General features: G+C 37.3%; 2 protein-coding genes across 9 annotated transcripts; one reads left to right on the forward strand and one right to left on the reverse strand.

Annotated features, from left to right (window-relative positions):
• Positions 1–1,352: 1,352 nt before the first annotated feature.
• Positions 1,353–4,841, reverse strand: LOC110710084. 8 transcript variants are annotated; one of them, XR_002509114.1, is made up of 8 exons: positions 4,580–4,840; positions 3,879–3,928; positions 3,467–3,761; positions 3,301–3,375; positions 2,514–2,651; positions 2,319–2,426; positions 1,856–2,209; positions 1,353–1,769 (listed from the first exon to the last, which is right to left on the reverse strand). XR_002509114.1 is itself a non-coding variant. In XM_021888345.1 (7 exons), exons 3-7 carry the CDS (start codon positions 3,542–3,544, stop codon positions 1,985–1,987), a joined length of 624 nt encoding a protein of 207 aa, XP_021744037.1. In that variant the 5' UTR covers positions 3,545–3,761; positions 3,879–3,923; positions 4,580–4,841; the 3' UTR covers positions 1,353–1,984. The 8 variants fall into 8 exon arrangements, 6 of the variants coding, with proteins under 6 accessions (XP_021744037.1, XP_021744036.1, XP_021744042.1 ...); XM_021888345.1 differs by having other exon boundaries at positions 1,353–2,209; positions 3,879–3,923; positions 4,580–4,841; XM_021888344.1 differs by having other exon boundaries at positions 1,353–2,209; positions 4,580–4,841.
• Positions 4,842–4,953: 112 nt separating this feature from the next.
• Positions 4,954–21,409, forward strand: LOC110710082 (glucose-induced degradation protein 4 homolog). Its single transcript, XM_021888343.1, has 8 exons — positions 4,954–5,162; positions 5,347–5,402; positions 17,813–17,956; positions 20,257–20,330; positions 20,485–20,539; positions 20,616–20,678; positions 20,773–20,900; positions 21,057–21,409. The coding sequence occupies exons 1-8, from the start codon at positions 5,117–5,119 to the stop codon at positions 21,247–21,249; spliced, it is 759 nt and encodes a 252-aa protein (XP_021744035.1). The 5' UTR covers positions 4,954–5,116; the 3' UTR covers positions 21,250–21,409.
• Positions 21,410–21,580: the final 171 nt, after the last annotated feature.

A 21,580-nucleotide genomic window follows, 5' to 3' on the forward strand; every position in this document is an offset into this window, starting at 1 on the left:
CGCTTTTGGAGATCCCTTAGAGTTCACCAACTCAAGTGAATTTCCCAATATCCAATGATTGGTATTTATAGGGAAATGTTCCCAAGAATTTCCATCATCTTTCAATGTGGGATAGTTGGTAAAAAGGAAAAAAAAAAAGGATTTAATTTAATTCTAAATTAAATTAAAAGCCATGAAACAATAATTAAATGACAAGTGTCATCACACAAAGAGGGAGTAGGTGGGAGGACCACCTTGACCTTGAAGAACAAGGCAAGGGCTGCCCCCACCCACTTTGGTTAACTCGGGCAGCTACCCGACCTTGTGGTGCTAGGCTGGCCTGCTGGACTTTGCCGGAAGCCCACGCACATGGTAGCAGGCTCATGCGCCTACCGCAAGCAAGCAGCAGCAACAGCACAGGCCCAGCAGCAGCGTTGCAAGCTCCGACTGCTTGCTGGCCTTGTTGGGCAAGCTCGACTAAGGTTGCCATAGTGCGCAAGCCCATCAGGCCACCCCAGCCAGCCCGCACGCAACGGTCAGCCTAGATGAGCCTTGCGATGGGTGTGGTGGCTTGGTGCTTTGGTGCTTGCGGCCCCTAGTCACTTGCCCTCAACTCGAGGCGTGGCTAGGGCTCGTGCTATCCTTGTAATTTTAGCACGATACGTCATTTGATTAGTTTTCTCGTCTTCGTCGATTTCTAAAATGGACTCGATGCATGACGCTCGGTTTCGACGCTCTAAGCTCGGAATCCGACGTCTTTGTTCGTAAAATCTCTATCGACATATTTAATCTTTTGGATTAATCCGTCGCTTCGGTTCGGTTACACGATTGGGTGTGACTCGAAGTGTTCAGTCAAGATTAAGCTGTAATATTAATTATAAATAAATATTATTGATCAGAAGTGGCCTCCGACAAGGCATTCCGATCACTTGACCTCACTGAATGATTAGTTTTCTAATTAATTTCGAACCCTCTATTGAAATAATACACTTGTTCGAAGGACACAAATCCTTTCATGTTTCACCTGAAACACCCTCCTTAACCAATTGTTAATTGTTCCCACCACCCAGTTAGGATCACTTACCTGTAGCAACTCCTCCAACACCTTCAACTACATCACCATGCACATTACCAATTTTCATAAATAAATAAATCTAGGAACACCAACTTTAATAAAGAATATATAAAGAGGTCCCTGAACAAAACAGAGAGATTACCAGCTTATCAACAATGGACTCATGTTTCGAGAACGGATCATTGTACATAGAGTCAATCATCCAAATCATATGAGATTTTAAATCCAAAGCAAGGCAAACCCAGTGTTCTGCATTTTTCTCAGGAAGTAGTATAGGGACAAAACGTATGCCATGAAATGCATAAATAATTACCCCACTATTTTCATATTAAACAGTAATTGACAACAAATAAACCAGTACTGCACACATACACTTTGAATTTGATCGAGAGGATGGCTAAGCAAAGTCTTGCAGTATTTGTTCCCCAGCACTTTGTACTCGTCTTTCCCAACCATTACGAAATGATAACAAAAAAAATAACTGAGATTGCAAAAGCTTACAACATTTACAAACAAATAAAAGTCAATGGCGACCGTATAAGACGGATCAAAAAGAATCCTTTTCCTAGAATGTTGTGATGACCAAATTTTGGTATACAATACCGAAGCCATCCTAACATATTGATCTCCAACACAAGCCCTCGGGGAAACAAGAAGATAACAATCTCGTTGTGATGCATCAATCCCATCACATTCAATAAGGGATGGGCCAAGCCTGCGCAGTTAACTGGGATATCAACTTTTTAAATAAAAAAAGGAATTAATTTCTCAATCGGTGTCCCAACTTCAGTATAGGCTTACTCATTGTCGTTTTTCAATTCCTTCCACCCTTTAGCAAATGTGACAAGCCTCTTCTCATAAGCACCGAGCTTAAAAGTCCTAGGTTCTTCCTCCCTTATGGGTGACTTCACATTATCCCCCGAACATTCTTCATCCATTTTTTTGGAAGGTTTGGATTCCACCTTCGCATTGTGTGGTTTCTCCCTCGCTCCGGTACTCCCAGTGTTCAGTCGATGGCTTCCAGTTGTAAAAAAAAAAATCATCATCAGGTTGGTCATGGCCTATGCCAGTCATCTTTGCAACAAAACCACTGAATGCTTTTCCAACTATACCCTCGATAACGGTCTCCAGCTTTGGGGTCAGCTGTGCAATCACCTACAATGTTCAGAATTTTTTATCGAATTCAGTACCCTTTCACACAGTATAAAAGTTAGATTCAGACAACAAACAAACAATATTTGACGTTGTCCATCACATATGTCACCATAACATTCATTTTCTGGGTATCAGTCACTAGAGATACATTCCTTCCCACACAATCGGCATCCTTTGTTACAAGGGGATGCTCCTCACTGTACGCTATATCCAATGCCTACAAACAAATATTTCAAGTGAGCATGGAAACATATGAAAACACACCTATAGGGATTAGCAAATTAAAAACAACAACTGCACTTACCAATAACTTCCCATACTCGTCACGGGTCAGCTTGTCTTCCATAAGAGTCGCCCTTATTTCCAGTGAATTCCATATCTTCACCCTTGGGAACACTCCCCATTTCACAGGTTTCCGGTGCAGGTGATCTAGATAAAATATCTGGGACACCAATGTACAGATCATTTATTACAGAAGAATAAGTTAAAGCTATAAATGACAATTTTCAAAAAACAACGGCATAAACTTCTCATCACTGCCCAATGGACACAATACTATAGAAATAAATTTCAAAGATATTGTCTCATTCTTCTATCCCCTTCCATATGCACCGTACAGGATTTCACCAACATAATCTTTTGTTCATCATCTCCAACATCCATCGGAACTGGTTTCGAACCCATTGCAATGCCTAACACACACCTCACCTGGTTAGCACACATCAACAGATCGAATTTCACCTTCTCCAAAAACCATAGTCGCATCTTCACGTACCCTGGCCATTAGCCAATAACAAAACTGCCTAGGGATTTTATTCATATCCAACTCCAGCAAACCGCCAAAACCCATCCTCCTTACTAATCTTTCCTCTTTGGATCAAACGCGGAAACTGAAACACAAAATGACTCCACACGGCACATAATATTCGGACACTGCCATAATGTAAACAAAAAAATTAATCACTGCTCTTTTTAATATCACCTAACAACAACAACACAATTCAAATTCAAACCATTCCAACAAATACAACAACATTTAACAAAATAATTCAAACTAAGCCTAATAATGCAATTCAGCTGAGACACCTTACCTTGCCTACATTCTCATGGTGGGTCTTCAAAACCTCCCCTTTACTGAAAACCTTGTTCCCTTTAAGTTTGGGAACCTACATCATCATCGACATAAACACAATACACGCATTAAAACCAACAACAAAATTAGTTTCATGTACTGAGAACCAAATTATAAAAAAGTACCTTCTGGTTCCTGTAATGACTTCCTTCCCCTGTCACTTTCCTCTTCTGGGACTTCCTCTTTATGTACTCCATCATCATGTTCTCCACAAAACAAGAACTAGTCACTGACTAGCCTTCGTCATCGGATTTATTACTTTTCGCATCATCACCTTCGTCCTCAAACTCATCTACCTCTTCAAGATCCTCATCAATCATTTTCTGCTTAGCTTTGCCCTTCACTACCCTTCGACCGAACCTTTAAACCCCCATCCTTTTGGCCATGGGCCTTCACACCATTACCACACTTTGAAGGACCCTAGTACAAATAATAACCAACAATTACATACCAATGAATAATACTCCACTCCTTACATGACCAAATAACATAAATTGTTTGACAAATAAACTAACACTACTAAAAAAAATAACTCACCAATCCCTTCTTCCAGCTCATGGAACGCACCACTGTCTTCCTCATCTTCCCTTTGCAATTAAATAAACAAGTCAAACAACTAACCCTATTTCAGAATTTGATAAACACACGGACACCTATGCCTAATTCAATTTATATTCCCAACATAACATCAAACACAATATAAAACTGACCTGCAAACCTGAATTTGATAAACACTCAGACACCTATGCCTAAGTCAATATATACTCCCAACAAAACATCAAACACAATAAAAAAAAAATCACAATCACACGCTCCAATCGAAAACGCAGAGATAAACACACACAAACTCGATTAACAAAGCCTTTCAATCTCACCCTCAAATAATTTAATACATTTTACCAAAACATGAATTAAGCATGCTCCATCAAACATTAGGTAACCAAACCCTAATTCGTAGATTCACAAAGTGAGTACATTAATTCAACAAATTCAATAACCCAATTTATGCCAAAATAAAGTTTCAATTACAAAAATTCAATTACTACCAACAATTTTTTTCAACTACAACAATCATTTTACATTACCAAAAATCCTACATTCCATATCAATCTATTACCACATACCATTTTCGGTAACCAAATTCCAAACACAAAATTCAAACAAACAAGAATACACAAATAGTAGCATGATTTGCAAAAAAATATAACCTTTTTAAGCAAAATTTAAGCTTCACCTACTTTGGGTTGACCATAAATCGCGAATTCCTATTCCGACCTCTACAAGGTATAGCCCACGCAGACGCACCACCGCTAAAGGACGCGAAATTTACTTACTCTGAACAAGTAACAAGACTCCAAAATTCGAATGGAGAACGAGAAAAGACGACGACAGGAGAAGAGAGAGAACGATGAAGAACAAGAATGGAGGGAGGAGAGAGAAACTACAATAATAAAAAACAAATTTAGAGGGCACTTTTACCAAGCGAATAGACAATAAAAAAAACATTATATTTGTTTCAAATACAGAAACGGGATGTCATCTAGCAAAACGGGAGTGCTATTTTAGGGATTTTCAAAATTCTTGTTAAAAGACCAGCATACCCCTCGGCCCTCAGTTATGTATTTACCCATTCATCATCACAAACCTCCCTTTGAAAGGCCTCCTCAATTTGTGTTAGTTCGTCTAAGACTTCAACCTGTAAAAGGAGGTTAAGAAAATCAATCGCCCTGTAGTTTGCTGCTATAGTCAATTCCATCCGTCTTGATTCTTGAAGGATGCCGGTGAGAGTTTCCGAGAATTCTGTACCCTCGCAAATTCCAGGTATTCCCACATTTTCTACAATTCAATCTGCCTCAATTTCATTGTTCTCTAAATTTGTTTTGAACTTGTAATTTCGGCTCAATTATATTAATATTTATGTAATTTTGGGTTAATTATATTAATATTTATGTAATTTCGGCTCAATTATATTAATATTTATGTAATTTTGGGTCAATTTCTGTAGGTTCATGTTCTGAGCACACCTCTCCTCCACCTTGTACCTTACTTAGAGTTGGGCAGGTATTTTGATTGAACACTACTTTCATAATTTGTAATTAATTTTACGATTAATTATCTTGTTTTGATTGAACACTACTTTCATAATTTGTTAAATTGAATTTTGTGTTCAATTATGAATTCTGGGGTTTGGTTACATGAGCAATGAATTTCTACAAGATATATTCTGCAATGTTATCATATTAAGATCCTACTAGCATTACTGGACATATGGAGAACCTAAAGCTAGTGTGTATGTTTGTGTTTGAACAGAATCATGATATATTTCGTAGCGCTTATTATTGTTTTTGTTCTGTTATGATATTTTGTTGCTGTCTGGCTAGTGATTTATGTTTTCGTGCAATCGATATCTATTCTAAATCAGGGATTTGCCCCCCTTCAACTACCCATTTTTTACCTTGATTATGTTTGCATCATCTCTTGTTGCCTTCTATTCACTGAAATCTGACTATTTGGTTTAACAAAGTAATTCCTTCCTGAGTATGCTTCATCACGTTGAAGACTTAGTGCTCAAACAGCTGTTCCAGCTTCTTAAAAAAAGCTTTTCTGAAGCTTTGTTACCGAAATCTTCTGTAAATTGTTTGTTTTTTCAATGTTTTCCTATATGAGTAATTAGTAATTGTAGCTATGTGATATAAATGTGCAAATGACAATAAGAGGAAGGAAAAGTAGAATATAAGCAGTTAATTGACTTTAGATAAGCATTTCAATAAGATTTAACAGTTAAGTCATTTTAAAATGTTTGTATATGTAATTTTACGATATCATACGAAACACCTTGTTCCATTTGTGTTCTGTCCCCGCACCCGTGTCCAAATTAAGAGTGAAGGTCGTGTTAGATAATGATTATGTACCTGCACTTGACACTCGTCCCATGTTTCAATAATATAGGTTGGTTACATTTTCCTAGGCATACTCCTTAAGGCACTTAGCGTCTTGGTTAGGGATTAAGCAAAGTGAGTGGAGACCAGCCTCCACAACCCACATTCCTAATCCATATATTTTCTTAGCTGGCCTTCTTAGAAACTTGTACTATACAATTGCTTAGTTTTAAAAAGCGCGCCTAAGGCCCGCCTAGACGCAAGGCATAATGAAGCTTAAGAGTTGGCACCTTAGCTTTGTAAGGCTCAAAGACCTACAAAAGGTGCGCACCTTTGCACTTTTTTTCTAGGCTGCTTCTTGCGCCTTATGTTGTAAAACATCAATAGCTATTGTGTAAGTTAGTTTTTTCTATAAAACACCATGGGACTTTGTGATGGGCTGGTTAATTCATTTCTCGAGGAGAGAGAAATCCCATATCCCCCAATTCTATTTGAAGAACCCCTAACTATTGGTCACATGGCCCTTTCACCTTTTCACATAATTCCTATTTTACACTTATTAAATAGAAATTATTATTTCTTTTCTCTATAAATAAAATGTGCCTCACCTAGAGGTGACAATTCGGGTAAACAGGTCGGGTTAGTGTCGGGTCTGGTTAACTTGGGTCGGGTCAATACAGGTTAATGTCGTAACCTATGCGGGTCGGGCTCGGGTTGGGTCATGCTTAAATCAAGTCACGTCGAGTCATACATCTTATCGACTTTGGGTCGGGTTTAGGTCGGGTCAATATAAGGTCAGGTTACATTCGGGTCGGGTGAATAATAGGTCGAGTTTAATTCAGGTTTTCACGAGTTAAAGCGAATTAGGGTCATTTTCGGGCTCGAGTGAGATTTGGTTCAAGTCAATAATTTGCGGGTTATAATTAGGTCAGGTCATTCTCGGGTTCGAGTCGGGTTCGGTTCAAGTCAATAATTTCCGGGCTATAATCAGGTTGGGTCATTCTCAGGTTCGAGTCGGGTTCGGTTCAAGTCAATAATTTGCGAGTTATCATCTGGTCGAGTCATTTCCAATTCGGGTCATTTCCAATTCGGGTCATTCTCGGGTTCAAGTCGGGTTCAATTCAAGTCAATAATATGCGGGTTATAATGAGGTCGAGTAATTTCCAAGCTAATTATATCCTTTGACTATATAACAATATATATGGCAACATATTAGGGAACTATAGCCTATACTTTAGAAAGCTAATTATCTCCTTTGACTATACAACATATATATACTATATTTAAAATTTAAATTTGGGGATGATGCTTCTTTCTTTTGCTGGACCGACTTGGTCTCCCTACATCCAAGACAAAATACTTTGGTCAATATTAACATAGAGTAGTTTTAGCCTTACGAAGTTACGACTTTACGAGTAGCTTAGAGTATATTTAGCATATATTCTCTAATTATTGTATACATCTTTATTTAGCTAGTCACTATCTACAATAATTAAGATGTATACAATAATTAGAGTATATGCTAAATATATTCTAACAATTAGAAATGAGCAAATCGCTATAATTAGTCTAAGGAGTCGTATGTATTGAACTATTGACTATTGAAGTTATCATAGTAACTCGTTTGCACAAGCACACAAGTACACAACTACACAAGTGACAACATAACTATATAACTATATATTAATTAGGTTGTCTAAATTGAATTTAAGGTGACTTGAAATCGGCTCAGGTCAATAACAGGTTAGGTTGAGTTCGAAATGGGCTAGGAACAATTCGGGTTGAATTTGGGTCGGGTCAATAACAAGTCGTGTTGATTTCGGGTCGGAATAGTAACAGATCGGGTTGAATTTCGGGTCGGGTTAGTATAGGTCGAGTTAAATTTGGGTCGGGTTAGTAACAGGTCGGGTTAAATTTGGGTCGAGTTAGTAATAGGTTGGGTTAAATTCGAGTTTTGACGGGTAAAACGGGTTTAGGTCAATCTCGGTTCAAGTCGGGTTCGGCTAAGGTCAATAATTTACGAGGTATATTCACCGGGTCGGTTTATGTTCGGGTTCGGGTTTCAAATACTCGGGTTAACTTGGGTCTAGGGTTGGTTTCAAGTCGGATCATATCGTGTTCGGGTCACTATTTTTTCAGGTTCAAACAGGTCGGTTAATTATCGGGTTTGGGTAAATTTTTCGTGTCGGGTCAGCTTTTGACAGCTCTAGCCTCACCTACAAAAGGTGAGCGCCTTTGCCTTACGCTTAGGCTCAAAGGACTTTTTTGCCTTGGTGCGCCTTGCGCCTTTTAAAACTAAGTAAATCGCTAAAATTGTTGGTCTAGTAGGCTTAGTGGTAATTGGGCTTTTGAAAGCTTTTCAAGAATATGTGTTTGAATCAAACTCCTTTTTATTGTGTTTTAGGGGCCGTTTGGTTCATTGTATTGGAATAGATTGGTATGGAATCTCATATTAAGGAGGTGTGGATACAAATTCCGATATTAGATTAAAGTTGTTTGGTTTATTGTTGGAATGATTTATGTATCTCATTAAACAAATGGATTGTTATTCTTAAGGGGTGAGGTGAGCATGAATTTCTAGGGGGATGGGGTAGAGTTAGAACCCTGTTGCCCTCTTAGTATGAGGTTACATAGTTAAAAAGGCTAACTAAACAATAAAATCGATGGAATGAACACTAATTTCATTCAACCCATTCCAAAAGGTCCAACCAAACGGGCCCTTAGATGCTTCCTAGTACTTTTTATTAAGTTTTTTAGGATATAGATGCTATTATTATGTTATCGTCAATCCACTTGAAAACAATGTAATAACAAAATAAGGAGTAATGATTAACGAATGAGAATTAAAGCTTCCTACCCATTGCCTTGCTTTAATGCTTATATTTTGTTGCTGCCACTTGTTTTAAAGCTTCATTTTTTACAAGATAAAATCTTGTCTTTTTCTCGCTTGTTTTCCTTGGCAAAATTTGCATTTACAAGCTCAATCAACCCTTCCCCCTCTTGTTTCCAATCGGCAAGAGCACCTATCTCCCAAATGCTGTGCTCACAAGCCCCTTTCTGCACCTGGTTTGCTTCCTTGCCGCTAAGTAAGCAGGAGTGCGTCGCATAGTGTGACCATGACTATATGGCTAGGCCCCGAATTATCCATTTGCATGTTTTCTAGTTGCACAAATCTTTTCTTTGCTTGTTTCTTTTGTTATTTTCGTTATCTCCTTAATATAATGAGTTATCCCTTAACTCACCTAATGAATGAATCCCCTCTCACTAGCAAGTCAGATCTTCTCCACTCCTTCCTCTTAATGCCTTCATATAATCCGTTCATACACTCCTTTTGTCTTAATGACTTCATATCTCCCCTTCATTCTCTCTCTCTCTCTCTCCACTTTTCAAACAAGCAAGATATAAATCTATTGTGAAAGATTTTGGTTATGAAATATGTAGTTCAATGAGGATGATAAAGTCGCATTTGGTTGGCAGCAATAGTGATCTCTATTTTGCAACCAGTTCATAAAGTAGTAGTTGACTACTTGACTATCTCCCTAAACAGGGTAACATTCTTCTTAGATTACAAATTTGGATGGCCAAGATGAGTTATCTATTTGAAGATGTCTCATCATGAATTTTCATTCAATTGGCTGTCAAAATTCCTATTTATAAAGTATAACTAACTGTTACAAGAAAGTATAGTTTATAAAGTACAACTAACTGTTACAAGAAAGTATAGTTTATGCGTTTTCCAAATCGCTGCAAATTTACCCATCTTTAATTGTTTTGGCTATTGTGAGCAAAAAGGAGTCACAAGAGTGGAGGTCTTAAATTGAAACATCTTTATGAATCTTAGTTACTTAAGTATGAATGTCCAAAATTGAGTTTGTCCAAATGTAATTTTGTTTAACTTCATGTACCAAAACTAGACTTATGTTTATATCTGAGGTCTAGTTTTTCTATTTATTAAATAACAGTAACAGATTTTATAATTCAGCTTTGTTCTAGTATGACAAATAAAAGTGCAAACTAGGAATAATGTTTCTTTTCTTCAAAATGCAAGTGCTCTATTTGTTGGGACCTGAACTTTTGATTGTAGAAAGAATTAAAAAGAAGAGAGAATATGGAGCAGAGAAAGAGGAGGAGAGAAAATGAACGATGGGGAAGTGGGGAGAGAGAGAGAGAAGGAAAAAATAGCTAAACTAGACAAATAAGGTTACAATATTAATGCATGACAATGAGAAAATTATGGGATGCTGTAATACTAGATAATAAGAGAACATATAGGATACAGTAACATTATATAACTGCATTTTGTATTTGATGTTTGTAGTATTTACATTGAGAAAATTCTAAAGAATTATGAGAATTATTTTAAGTGCATATACTTTGGAATGTGCAAGAAAAAAAGACCAAAATGCACTTACGATCATCCATTAAGGTTTGGATGATGATATGTTTAAGGAATTTGCTAATGTAACTAGTTTTAAACAAGCATGGGACAATCTTTAAAATTCAATTGAAGGAGTAAGTAGATTAAACAAGGTTTGCCTTTAAACTCTAAGAGGTGAGTTTGAAAAACTTGAGATGATGTGCTACCTCCGTTAATTTTTATGTGCAACTTTGGGAATGTTTGCGGTTTACGAAACAAAACTTGAGGGGCAAAGATTAGAGAAAGTTAAGGAATTTAATTAAAGGGATATGAGAGAGAAAGTAGGCCTACCCACTTGCATTTTTGGTGGGGAAATCCGGTCCTTTTAGGAGGGACTTGATTCCCCCCCCCCCAAATTTTCACCAAAAATTGAATTTGGTTGAGTTTTTGGTGAAAATTTGTTTTCCTTCCTACTTTAAAAAAAAAAACCACCACAATTTCAAATTTTGAGGCATTTAAAAGGCATATAAATACCAGCCTCCATAATTCCAAGGACATTCAATGTGTCACCAATATTTACAAACATCAAGTTTTCTCAAAAGATGAATTCTTACATCCAAAAGTTAGCACTAAATACCCATGATTAGCCCAATAAAACCCAAAAAAACTCCCCTAAACCGAAATTAGTGCTGCACATCATCAATCTTAATAATCTGCATCTCCTAGCATCCTTGATTATCTACAAATCCACATAGGGGAGCCTTCATCTCTTCCAAAAAAAAAAAAAAACATCAGCCACCCCTACATCATCAAGCTGAATCTGAAGAAAAACAAATCAGACACAGCGCATGGCAGAATTTGTTGATCCTCTGTTTTTCGATGTTGAGCAAATACTAACAGAAGACTGGCATAATTGTACTATGATCATGGAGGACTATGAATCTGAAGATGAGAACATGCAAGACAACCAAGAAGAACAACATGGCCAGCAAAGCTGAGGTTGATTCCCCAAAAATGCAACAACCAATTGAACAAGGGACTCAAGTTTCACAAAGAAAGCAGCTTAGCATGCAAAAGAAAAGAGAAATTGTTGATGCAATGTTGGTTAAAATGCATGAGGGGAACTTACCAAGGGGGCACATGAAACATTTATCAGTTCAATTCAATGTTCACAAATCCACTATCACAAGAATATTCACAGACATAAAAAAACAACAGATGGCACAAGGGAATTTGATTGATGTCAGAACTAAGAAGTATGGCACACAAGTTTAAAGCAACTGCAATTTTTGGGGATATTCAGTCCCTTTGCATTTAAGGCAGACAGAAGTAGCATTGAAGATCTCTCATGTCATTATTCACAATTTGAAGAAAAGGGGAAGCCTAAGAACACACACAAACAGCAACAAGCCAACACTGTCATTAGACCACAAGGTAACCAGACTCAAATGGATTCTGTCACATTAATCCAATTACAGGTAATGAGGATTCCACATTTGTTGATATGAACCATGTCATACACATAGATGAGAAATGGTTCTATTTGAACCCTTATAAGAGGAGGTTTTATCTCCTACCAAGTGAAGAAGATCCATACAGGGCAATACAGTCAAGAAGATTCAAGCTCCAGGCAATGTTTATGGCCTTAATACGGAAGCCATTGTATGACACAAATGGGGAACTACTCTATGATGGGAAGTATGGCATATTCCCATTCACTGTCAAAGAACAAGCAAAGAAATCCAGCAAAAATACAGCAGGAACTTGGGAACAAAGGCAATCCAGAATGTAAACAGAGAAGTGATTAGAGATATGTTGCTGACAAAGGTCATATCAACAATTATGTCTAATTGGCCAGAAAGTCTGGCAAAAAATGTTGTCATTCAATGGGACAATGCAAGGCCTTACTAAGTTCCTAAGGATGAAGAGTTTATGGCAGCAACAACAGTAAATGGGTTGCATTCAATTTGTTTTTTAGCCAGCACAGTCACTTGATTTAAATGTGCTTGATTTAGGGTTATTTAGGTCCATTCAATCTTTACAATATCAGTTTTTTCCTAGCAACCTAGATGAGCTAGTTGAAAAAGTGATAGACTCTTATGACACATTCAATCCTCAAGTTAACAAGTACTTGTACAAAGGTGGAAACAAGTACAAAATACCCCACATGAACAAAAAAAAAAAACTTGAAAATCTCGGCATTCTACCACATCAAGCAAAAGTGCAGAAGGAAGTAGTGATGGAAGTTGTGGAGTACCTAAACACTATGTTTAGGCCAGCAAAACAAGCAACAGAAGATATGGAGGTAGATGCAAACTAGGGGACTCATCACAACAATGAAGAAACACATGGACTGCAATACATAACCACTTAGCTGTGTTAATCTTTTTTTTTTTCATTCACTTATTAGGTGGTTAGGTGTATTTTGTTGATTACAATGATGCAAACATGTAAGACAGTCTTATGTAAGATCTTTTGATGAAGGTATGGTCCTTTTGTACCCACATTTTGAATGGAATAGAAATGAAAAAGAATGGCTGTTATGTGGGCACTCAATCCATCAGAAGCTTAGTATGTCATTGTTGAATACAACACTAAGTCACAAAGTTACCTCAATAACAACAGCATAAACCAAATTGTTGGAGCAAAACACTTGTGTTTAGTGAAATTCAATGGAGTCCCTTCATCATTTGGATTTGACAAAGTAAACAACACAGTTAAATGGGGGACTCAATACAAATCAGGCTAAAAAAGATCATCAATGGGGACTCCTTTAAGAAATGTTTAAAAACAGTAAGGGACTGACATGTGTTCTCTACCCAAATGATCATTGAGAACACTGTAATGTATAACCATGCCAACATTAAAAAAGAAAGCACACAGAAGCCTCATCATTCATCAATCAAACCCCCATAGGCACCATATGTCATTTTGGCAACACCAAACCAATCATACAAGCCAATGAAACCAAGACATGCAACATGAAGCAACAACAAGCCTACATAATCCAACCAGGAAACATAATCCTTCAAAACAAGGCTATGTCAAGTCCAACAAGCCAGCATATTCCAACAAGCCAACAAATCAGACAAAAACACCAACACATACATGAAGCAAACATAATAAAAAACAGCAAACAGAGCCAATAGGTACAACAACCCAACACAACCTCAAAGCCAACAAACCAAGAGATCATACAAATGAACTCTAACACAACCAACAGGTACAACAACCCAACACAATAAAAAATAAGCAACATAGCCAACAAGCCATCGGATCAAATCAACATACTATCAAAATAATCAATGAAAAGGGACTCAAATCAAAATTAAATTATTTAAGGTTAGGAATCGTTACGCAAGCAGTCACTTGGAGGGTTGAACCTTTGGGTTCATCCGCCTCGCACAGTGCTTCAAAGGAGGGCCCTGCACTTCACCATCTTTCACTGGAGGGGCAACCTTCTTTGAAGGAGGTGATGAACCCTCCTCCTTTTCAAGCTCATCATCAGAGGACCGAACGATCAACGCCTGATCACCCACGCATCCGCCTTATAGCCACCAACGCTGCCTTCCTTCTAGCCCTAAGCTTCGTGGGTGGCCTAGCCCTCTTAGAGAACTCCCCTCACCACTGTGACTGGATCTACAGATACAGCACTGAAATCAAGCGATTTCTTTCCACGGGACTCCCCCTCACCCTCCTTCAGACGCTCCTCCTCCTCAACGCTTTCAAGCACCTTACCCAAAGCCTTGTAGGTGGTCGACGTACAGTAAGGACCAGCCTCACCAGACTCATACAATTGGCGAGGAAAAGGAGATTCGGTCTCAATAGATTGAATCAGAGATACAATCAAATTATCCTCACCGACGTCGTCGGTGGCCATGAAAGCCTCGTGAAGTGGATCAAGGTTTATCATGTTCTTGGGGGACTCGTTTTTTCAAGATTTGATGTCTCAAGGTAAGATCTAGAGAGTAAGAATGGAGAAAACTACGGACGAACAGGAGAGAGAAAGACAAAGAGGATGAACTAGGGTTCATCTTAGGAAGCCCAGCCATCAGAAATTAATTTTTGGTGGTTAGGAATGTGAGTAATGAGAGTAGTTGCGGGGAAATGGGATAATAAATGAAGGGAGTAATTAGATTAGGGTAATCAATTTAAGGAAAATCTCACTTTTGCTACCACCAAAATACATGCATTTCACTTTTGGTACCCCTTTAAAATTTTATTTTATTTTGCTACCACACAAAAACAACTTTGTTAAAATTTGATACCTTTTAACAGAATTGGTTAGGGTTCTGTTAAGTTTATTCAAAAAAAAAAAAAAAAAAAAAAAAAATTAAAATGTTTTTTAGAAAAAAAAGAAAACCCAGCTAGCCACCCTCCCCCCTCCCTTTCCTCCACCTACGCAGCCCACCACCTTCAATTGCCCAACCAGCCCCCTCCCGTCAGCTAGTCCGGCGATTGGCGCACAAAGCTTTGGCCGGCGCCGACGACCCTACCCCACTCCCTTTCCCCTCAACGCAGTCCACCCCCCCCCCTCCTTTTTCCCCTTCTTCCGACCCCCACTCCGAACCGAAAACCACCCCTTTCCCCATTCGCCCCACCAGAATCGGCCCCCCTCCCCATTCCGCCACCAGAATCGTCCCCTCCCCCCCTTCCCAAGCTTTGGGCGCCGGCCGCCGGCAGGGGGGAAGGGGGGAGGCTGCCAGTTGAGGGTGGCTGGGTTTTTTTATTTTTATTTTTTAATTTTTTTTTAATTTTTTGAATAAACTTAACGGAACCCTAACGGATTCCGTTAAGTGGTAGTGAAATTTAAATTAGGTGATTTTAGGTGGTAGCAAAATAAAATAAAATTTTAAAGGGGTAGCAAAAGTGAAATGCATGTGTTTTGGTGGTAGCAAAAGTGAAATTTTCCTCAATTTAATTTAAGACTAATGTGATTAAAATAAGATAAGGGTAAAATTAAGAAAATCTGATTTTTTAAGTAGTGGGTAAATATTTAATTTCCAGGGTTTTTGTTTACTAAAAAATAGAAAGAAAATAGAAAGTTGTACATAATGTTTAGCGGACAAAAATAGTAAAAGTTGCACATAAAAATTAACGGAGGTAGTATAAAGAATCCATCTTAGATTATGGGATGCTAAAATGCTAAAAAAAAAAAACGATGATGTAATATTATTAATACATGACAATGAATAAATTATGGTATGCTAGAATACTAATGAATAAGAGAAAATGTAGGATAAGAATTCATAATTTAGTCTACAATAATACTAGGTTAAACCCTGTATAGATGCACTGTTGTTCAATAATTTTAAGGAAAAATTTAAAATAATTATCCGACCTTTGCTCGACCTGCTGAAAACAAGCTAACCTTTGCGTATTCCGGAAACAAGCCAACCTTTGCCCCCTATTTTCTCAAAATAAGCCTTTTTACCTTTCTCATGCCACCTTACCACTCTCTCTTCCACCAAAACCACCACAACACAACCCCCTTCCCTTCTAGGAAGCAATAACCAAAATCGACAGCAAATTCGTTCTCTCTTTTTTTTTTTCAAAAAAAATAAATTTCCTTTAGTCTCGCTTCGCCAATGTATGAACATATGATTGCAGCTGTTGTTTCCCTCGTTTTGGCTCCTTCGCCGGCTTCTGGACTGAATGGGCGTTTCTTTGATAGGCTGCTGTGATTGTTGAGGTTATTAGAAACATTTCAAAGCTTGCCGGTTACTGACTTCGAAAGCCCTGTAATATCGTAGCTGACGTAAAGGGCGAGTGACGCATCATTTGACTTCTGATGATGATTTAACGACGTCGTATCGTCATTTACAAGAGGATTCAAAAATTCATCCCCATTTTGATGGTTTAATCGCTTCCTGGGAAAATGGTTGTTTTTTTGATGGTCTTTGTTGTGGCTGCTAACCTGCTAGGTGCGGTGGATGGACATCAGTGTGGGGCTGCTGGTTATGGTTGAGGAGTGATTGTTGCGGTCGTTGTGCAGCTTTGTTGATTGCTGGTGGTGGGTGGTGGCATGCTGCTGTTCAAGGAAGGAGGGTGCGTGGTGATGGGCGGCTGCTACGTGCAGTGGTCGATGTGGGGCTGCTGGTAGTGGTCAAAGATTGGTGGTTGTGTGGCTTTGTTGATTGCTGGTGGTGGAAGTACTGTGAGAGGAAGGGAAGGTGCGTGGTGATGGGTTGGCCGGCGGGAAAGGGGTAGCTAATGGGGGTGACCCAGGGGTGGTGGGGGTGAGTCAGGTGAGCTGGTTCCTTTTTTTCTTTTGTTGCCTTTTGTTTTTTGTTTTTTGTTTTTTTTTTTTTAAAATTGTTTTTTGAAAAAAGACCAATTAAGGTTACACGTGGAAAGTCATCTTCTAACATCGGTTACTAAAAATCGGTTACCAAAAATCGGTTAAAAGCTTGTTTCGAGAAAATAGGAGGCAAAGGTTGGCTCATTCCCATAATATGCAAAGGTTGGCTAGTTTTGAGAGCAAAGGGGGGATTATTTGTTTCAATTTTCCTAATTTTATTGACAACAAATTCATAAAAATAGGGATAAAATTATAAGGCCTTGACACACTAATTATTATAGAGTATTAGTTGTTATTTGTATTAGAGGGTCTCACTACCTAGTTGTATTAGTTGTCGATGCAAAAGTGTTTGGTAAGTAATAGCTACTATATTATGTAAAATGACCAATAATCATACATGCCTAGTTTATCATTATGTATATTCTTAAGCAAACTTTGTAATAGGTAATAAATTTGACCAACTTTTAATAAAAGAGTCATTTTTAACTTTCATAAACCTCTTGCATCAAAAAACTGCTAATAGTAGCTTTATGGGCACAAAGCTCTTTCTCTCCTCATTTAAACACTCCTATTAGAGGTTTGAGTTAGTTAAACTTCTCTTTTGCCTCAAACCTCTCCCAACCAAACATCCTATCAAATGTGAAACTAATACAATCTTTCCTTGATATATTAGCCATGAGTAATGATCTTTTATTGGCAATTATTGATTGCAATATTGCACATAATGGGAAGACTCTTATTCCTTATATACTGTAAATTTCACTTTATTCTTTTGTGATTTCTTTTCTTATCTTATAAAATCATTAACTGCCATTAATACTTTGCTATTTACTTGCAAGATTGAAGTATGAGTACCGCAATATTATAGTGTTCTGCATGATGTTATGGTTTAGTTTTATGTACGATGTATGATTGTGATTCTCTTCTGTTTTAGGCATTTTCTGGAACTCAAAATGTTTCCAGTGTACAAAAGGACGAAGCTTGGAGAGTCAATGTACGTATACAAGGTTGTGACCTAGAGCATGGATATCTGTGTGGCACAATGGAAGCTCTTAATGTTCCAATGGCAGATACACCGGTAAGCCATTCTTCTGAATGATGATGATAATGTGATTTCTTATACAAGCTCTCTAACAGAATTGTTATTTTTTACTTTTGTAGATAGATACTAGACAGGAATTGATAAAGAATTTTGGTAAATAACAATCTCATGTAATTGGAGAATTTTGCCACTTTTGAACATTGTAGAAATTTCATGTCCACCTGTTCAAAGATAAACAAGTTCTTTTTTGTTGACTTCAGGTTATCACCAGATTAGTGTTCCCTTTACTTATGAGACTGATACATTATAAAAGGTATTTTTCAGGAGAAACAGAGAAATGTTTGTAGAAAATTCGATGATTTCAGATACCATCTCTAAAATTCCATCATACTTTTAACACCATGTTTCCTCTCATCTAGGCATCATTCATTAGCAAACATCATGCACAAGGTACAACATAATTGAATTTGTTTATTTGTCTATGACTAGCTAAAAGAAAATGGCTAAGTTTAAAACCTTATGTACTATAATTGTATTAGGGAGCTCTTATATCTTCCCAGATTTGCACTCTCGTGTTAACTCAATATATGCCCTTAATGATATCAATACATTTTTTTCAAATATACCTTCAATCATTAAAACCCACCAAAGTATCTCTGGGCCTTGTCATAGGACTTTTCCAAATCGATGAAAACCATATGTTAGTCCTTATCCCAATAGTTCTCCATTGGCTATCTCATGAAATAAATTACCTCCATGATTGTTCGTCCAAGCATAAAGCCAAAGCTAAATTGGCTCTCTATGTTTCACTCTTCTCATTAACATTTGTTCAATCACTTGCTTTCAAAGTTTTATAGTATAACTGTATAATTCATTAGATTTATCTCTCAATAGTTGGCACAATCCTGATATTATATTTTTTGGTACAAAGGGACTAGAGTGCTTTTCCTCCACTTCAATGGCATCTTATTACATTTGTATATCTTGTTGAAAAATGTTGTCGACCTTCAATTCCTTTCTCCCTCAAACATCTTTAAACCTTAATAGGAATGCTTTCTTTAATTTTTTTTTATTGAATGCTATATTGACTTCTCCCCTTTTGAATAATCCTAATAACTGATTTCCATTGAATAAATTATTAAGACCTTTATCTCCTTATCTCCAACCAAAACTCTGTATTTGATATTCTTCACACATTTGACCTTCCTATATCCCTCGTTTATGAGCAAGTCAATGCCCTTTTCCCTTCTTTCATATCCAACCTTGCATCAGCTCTAAATTCACCTTTGGTTTTGCTTTTCGTAAAACTTTCTTTAATTCCCTTTCTAGTTTCTTTATACTTATAAATCTTACCTTTCCCATACATTGTATACTATTCTTGTTTGCGCTTTAATTGCTTGTCACTTTTTAATTACACCAAGATGTGTTGTTACTTGGCAACATGCTTCCTTTTAGATTCTTGTAGGACCTTTTCCACCACTTCCTTTTATGCTCCATTTTAATTTACGCTTAATCCTTATCGAAATCCATGTTATAAGATAAAAAAAATCCCTTGATAGTTTGCACAAATTTTTGTTGATTCTTCCCCTTGAAAATTCCACCACTTAAGCTTAGGATCTAGGTGTATCTCTTACAACAAAAATCAACCACAACCAGTCTATGTTAGGTTGTACTCTCACCGAGATTCAACTTACAATCAATATGACCCTTTCTCCTACCATTCCTTGATAAAAATAATTTATTTTGTTTTGCCAACATAAATATTGGTCAAAGTTTTAAGTTGGCATATGTGTTAATAATCCTCGCATTTAATGTCCATAAGATGTGACTAAGGTTTTATGCCGGCCACCATAGAGTTACCACAAGAGACCTGGCAGTGAATGCCATGCAGAGCTATAAAATTGAGTTTTCAATATCCGGAAAAAAAAAAAAAAAAAAAAAAAAAAAAAAAAAAAGGAATGTCAAGTGTGTGTCATAACGACTGGTAAAACATTGATTGGAACTTGGGGAACTGAGTACTGGGCTGCTAAGGCTAGTTAGTGTCGAAATGTATGAAGCAAATGGAAGCTTGTCTTTGTAACACTGGGTTTTTTCAAATTGGGGACGAGCAGAGTGAGAAAGAGAAGGGTAAAAGTCAATTAGTAGAAGAGAAACAACAATGTAAAGAGAATATATATGATGGAGAACCAGCACAAAGGATGATAGGGGGAGACAGGCCTATCACTGACTTCAAGAATTTTTAATTATCTGAATAAATTGTTTTTTCTGCTTCCATAGTCGATTAGAATATATGTATGATGCATTGCTGATCAAGCTTCTCTGTTTACAACATACAGGTGGTGACTTTTTGGGAAGGGGAAATTGTTGATACCAAGAATTATACCTTCTTCACTGGAAAATGGGAGGCAACGTGAGGTTTCTATCCCTTTACTTGAAAGAATATGGGAGGTTTCTTTTTATATTTAGGCTCCTTAGCTTTCATAGTGAGGATCATCTAGGCTATAATATGAGGTCGGTTTAACATTTTCTAAATTAAATTTATCTCTTGGCTTGAAATACTGTAGGCCTGAGGATGATATTAGGCACTGGACAAAATTTCAGTCCTTTGCACCCCTTTTGGTAAGTAATTCCAAAATATATATTTTGTGCCTGAGCAGAATATATGATCTTTGTAGTCTGATATGATGTCTTATAGAGTCAAGTAGAGGTTGATGGTGGGAAGTCACTGGACTTGAGTAACTATCCATTCATTTTCATGGTAAGTTGGTGTGATTTCCTGTTATATCAGAAATGGAGGGATAACTTAGGATATCGCTTATAATATAAACCCTTTTTTTGTGGATCTAACGCAGAGATGGAAGGAACAGTATTTTGTAAGTGTTGGTACTGACTGCGGCTTAACAATAGCGGGCTTTTATTATGTATGCTTCTCCTGTAGTGATGGCTCCATTCATGGCTTCTACTACGATCCTAATAGCAGGTATTGACATTGCTTTTCACAGTAATACAGGTCCTCATTTTATTTTCTTGAAGATGAAAATGAAAACTGGGGCAAGGTTGGGGAGAGGGGTTTTGTAAACTTCGTGCTGTTTGTGGATCTTGTAGTGTTGATTTTATCATAAATATGGTTTTGCAGTCCTTTCCAGAAGCTGGAGTTAAAATCTAGTAATGAAGGGAGGTATGGCTTCAGTTTTTCAACATACGATTGCAATGAAGATTGTATAATCACAATAGTGAATGCTGTTGAAACTGCCCTGACTAAAGATCCCAAATGCAAATTCAGATTTATTAGAAGTGGACTTTTTAAAATTAGGGGTGCGTGGTTGTAAATCAAAGTTGTAAGATTCTCGATTTCAGTTGTACACATTTACATTCAATTATTCATAGAATGGGTACCAAAATCAAGAAATGTTGTTCCAACAACTTGAGTGTCCTTTGATGCTTTGTTTTTGGTAGGGAGCCATGAGTAATTGATAGAACTTATTTCCATGTCTTGGTGCATCACTCAAAAACTAACCATTTCAGCTAGTTGACATATATTACCTCTAGTTGACACGTTTTGACTTTAGCACACTATTCACACACTTCCCTTTAACCATGTTTTGTGTTTTATACCTAATGAAAAATATAGTCATGTGGAATCTTGTTAGATTTGTCACG

This window comes from Chenopodium quinoa, unplaced genomic scaffold, assembly GCF_001683475.1.
Source record: "Chenopodium quinoa cultivar QQ74 unplaced genomic scaffold, ASM168347v1, whole genome shotgun sequence".
NCBI lineage: Eukaryota > Viridiplantae > Streptophyta > Magnoliopsida > Caryophyllales > Amaranthaceae > Chenopodium > Chenopodium quinoa.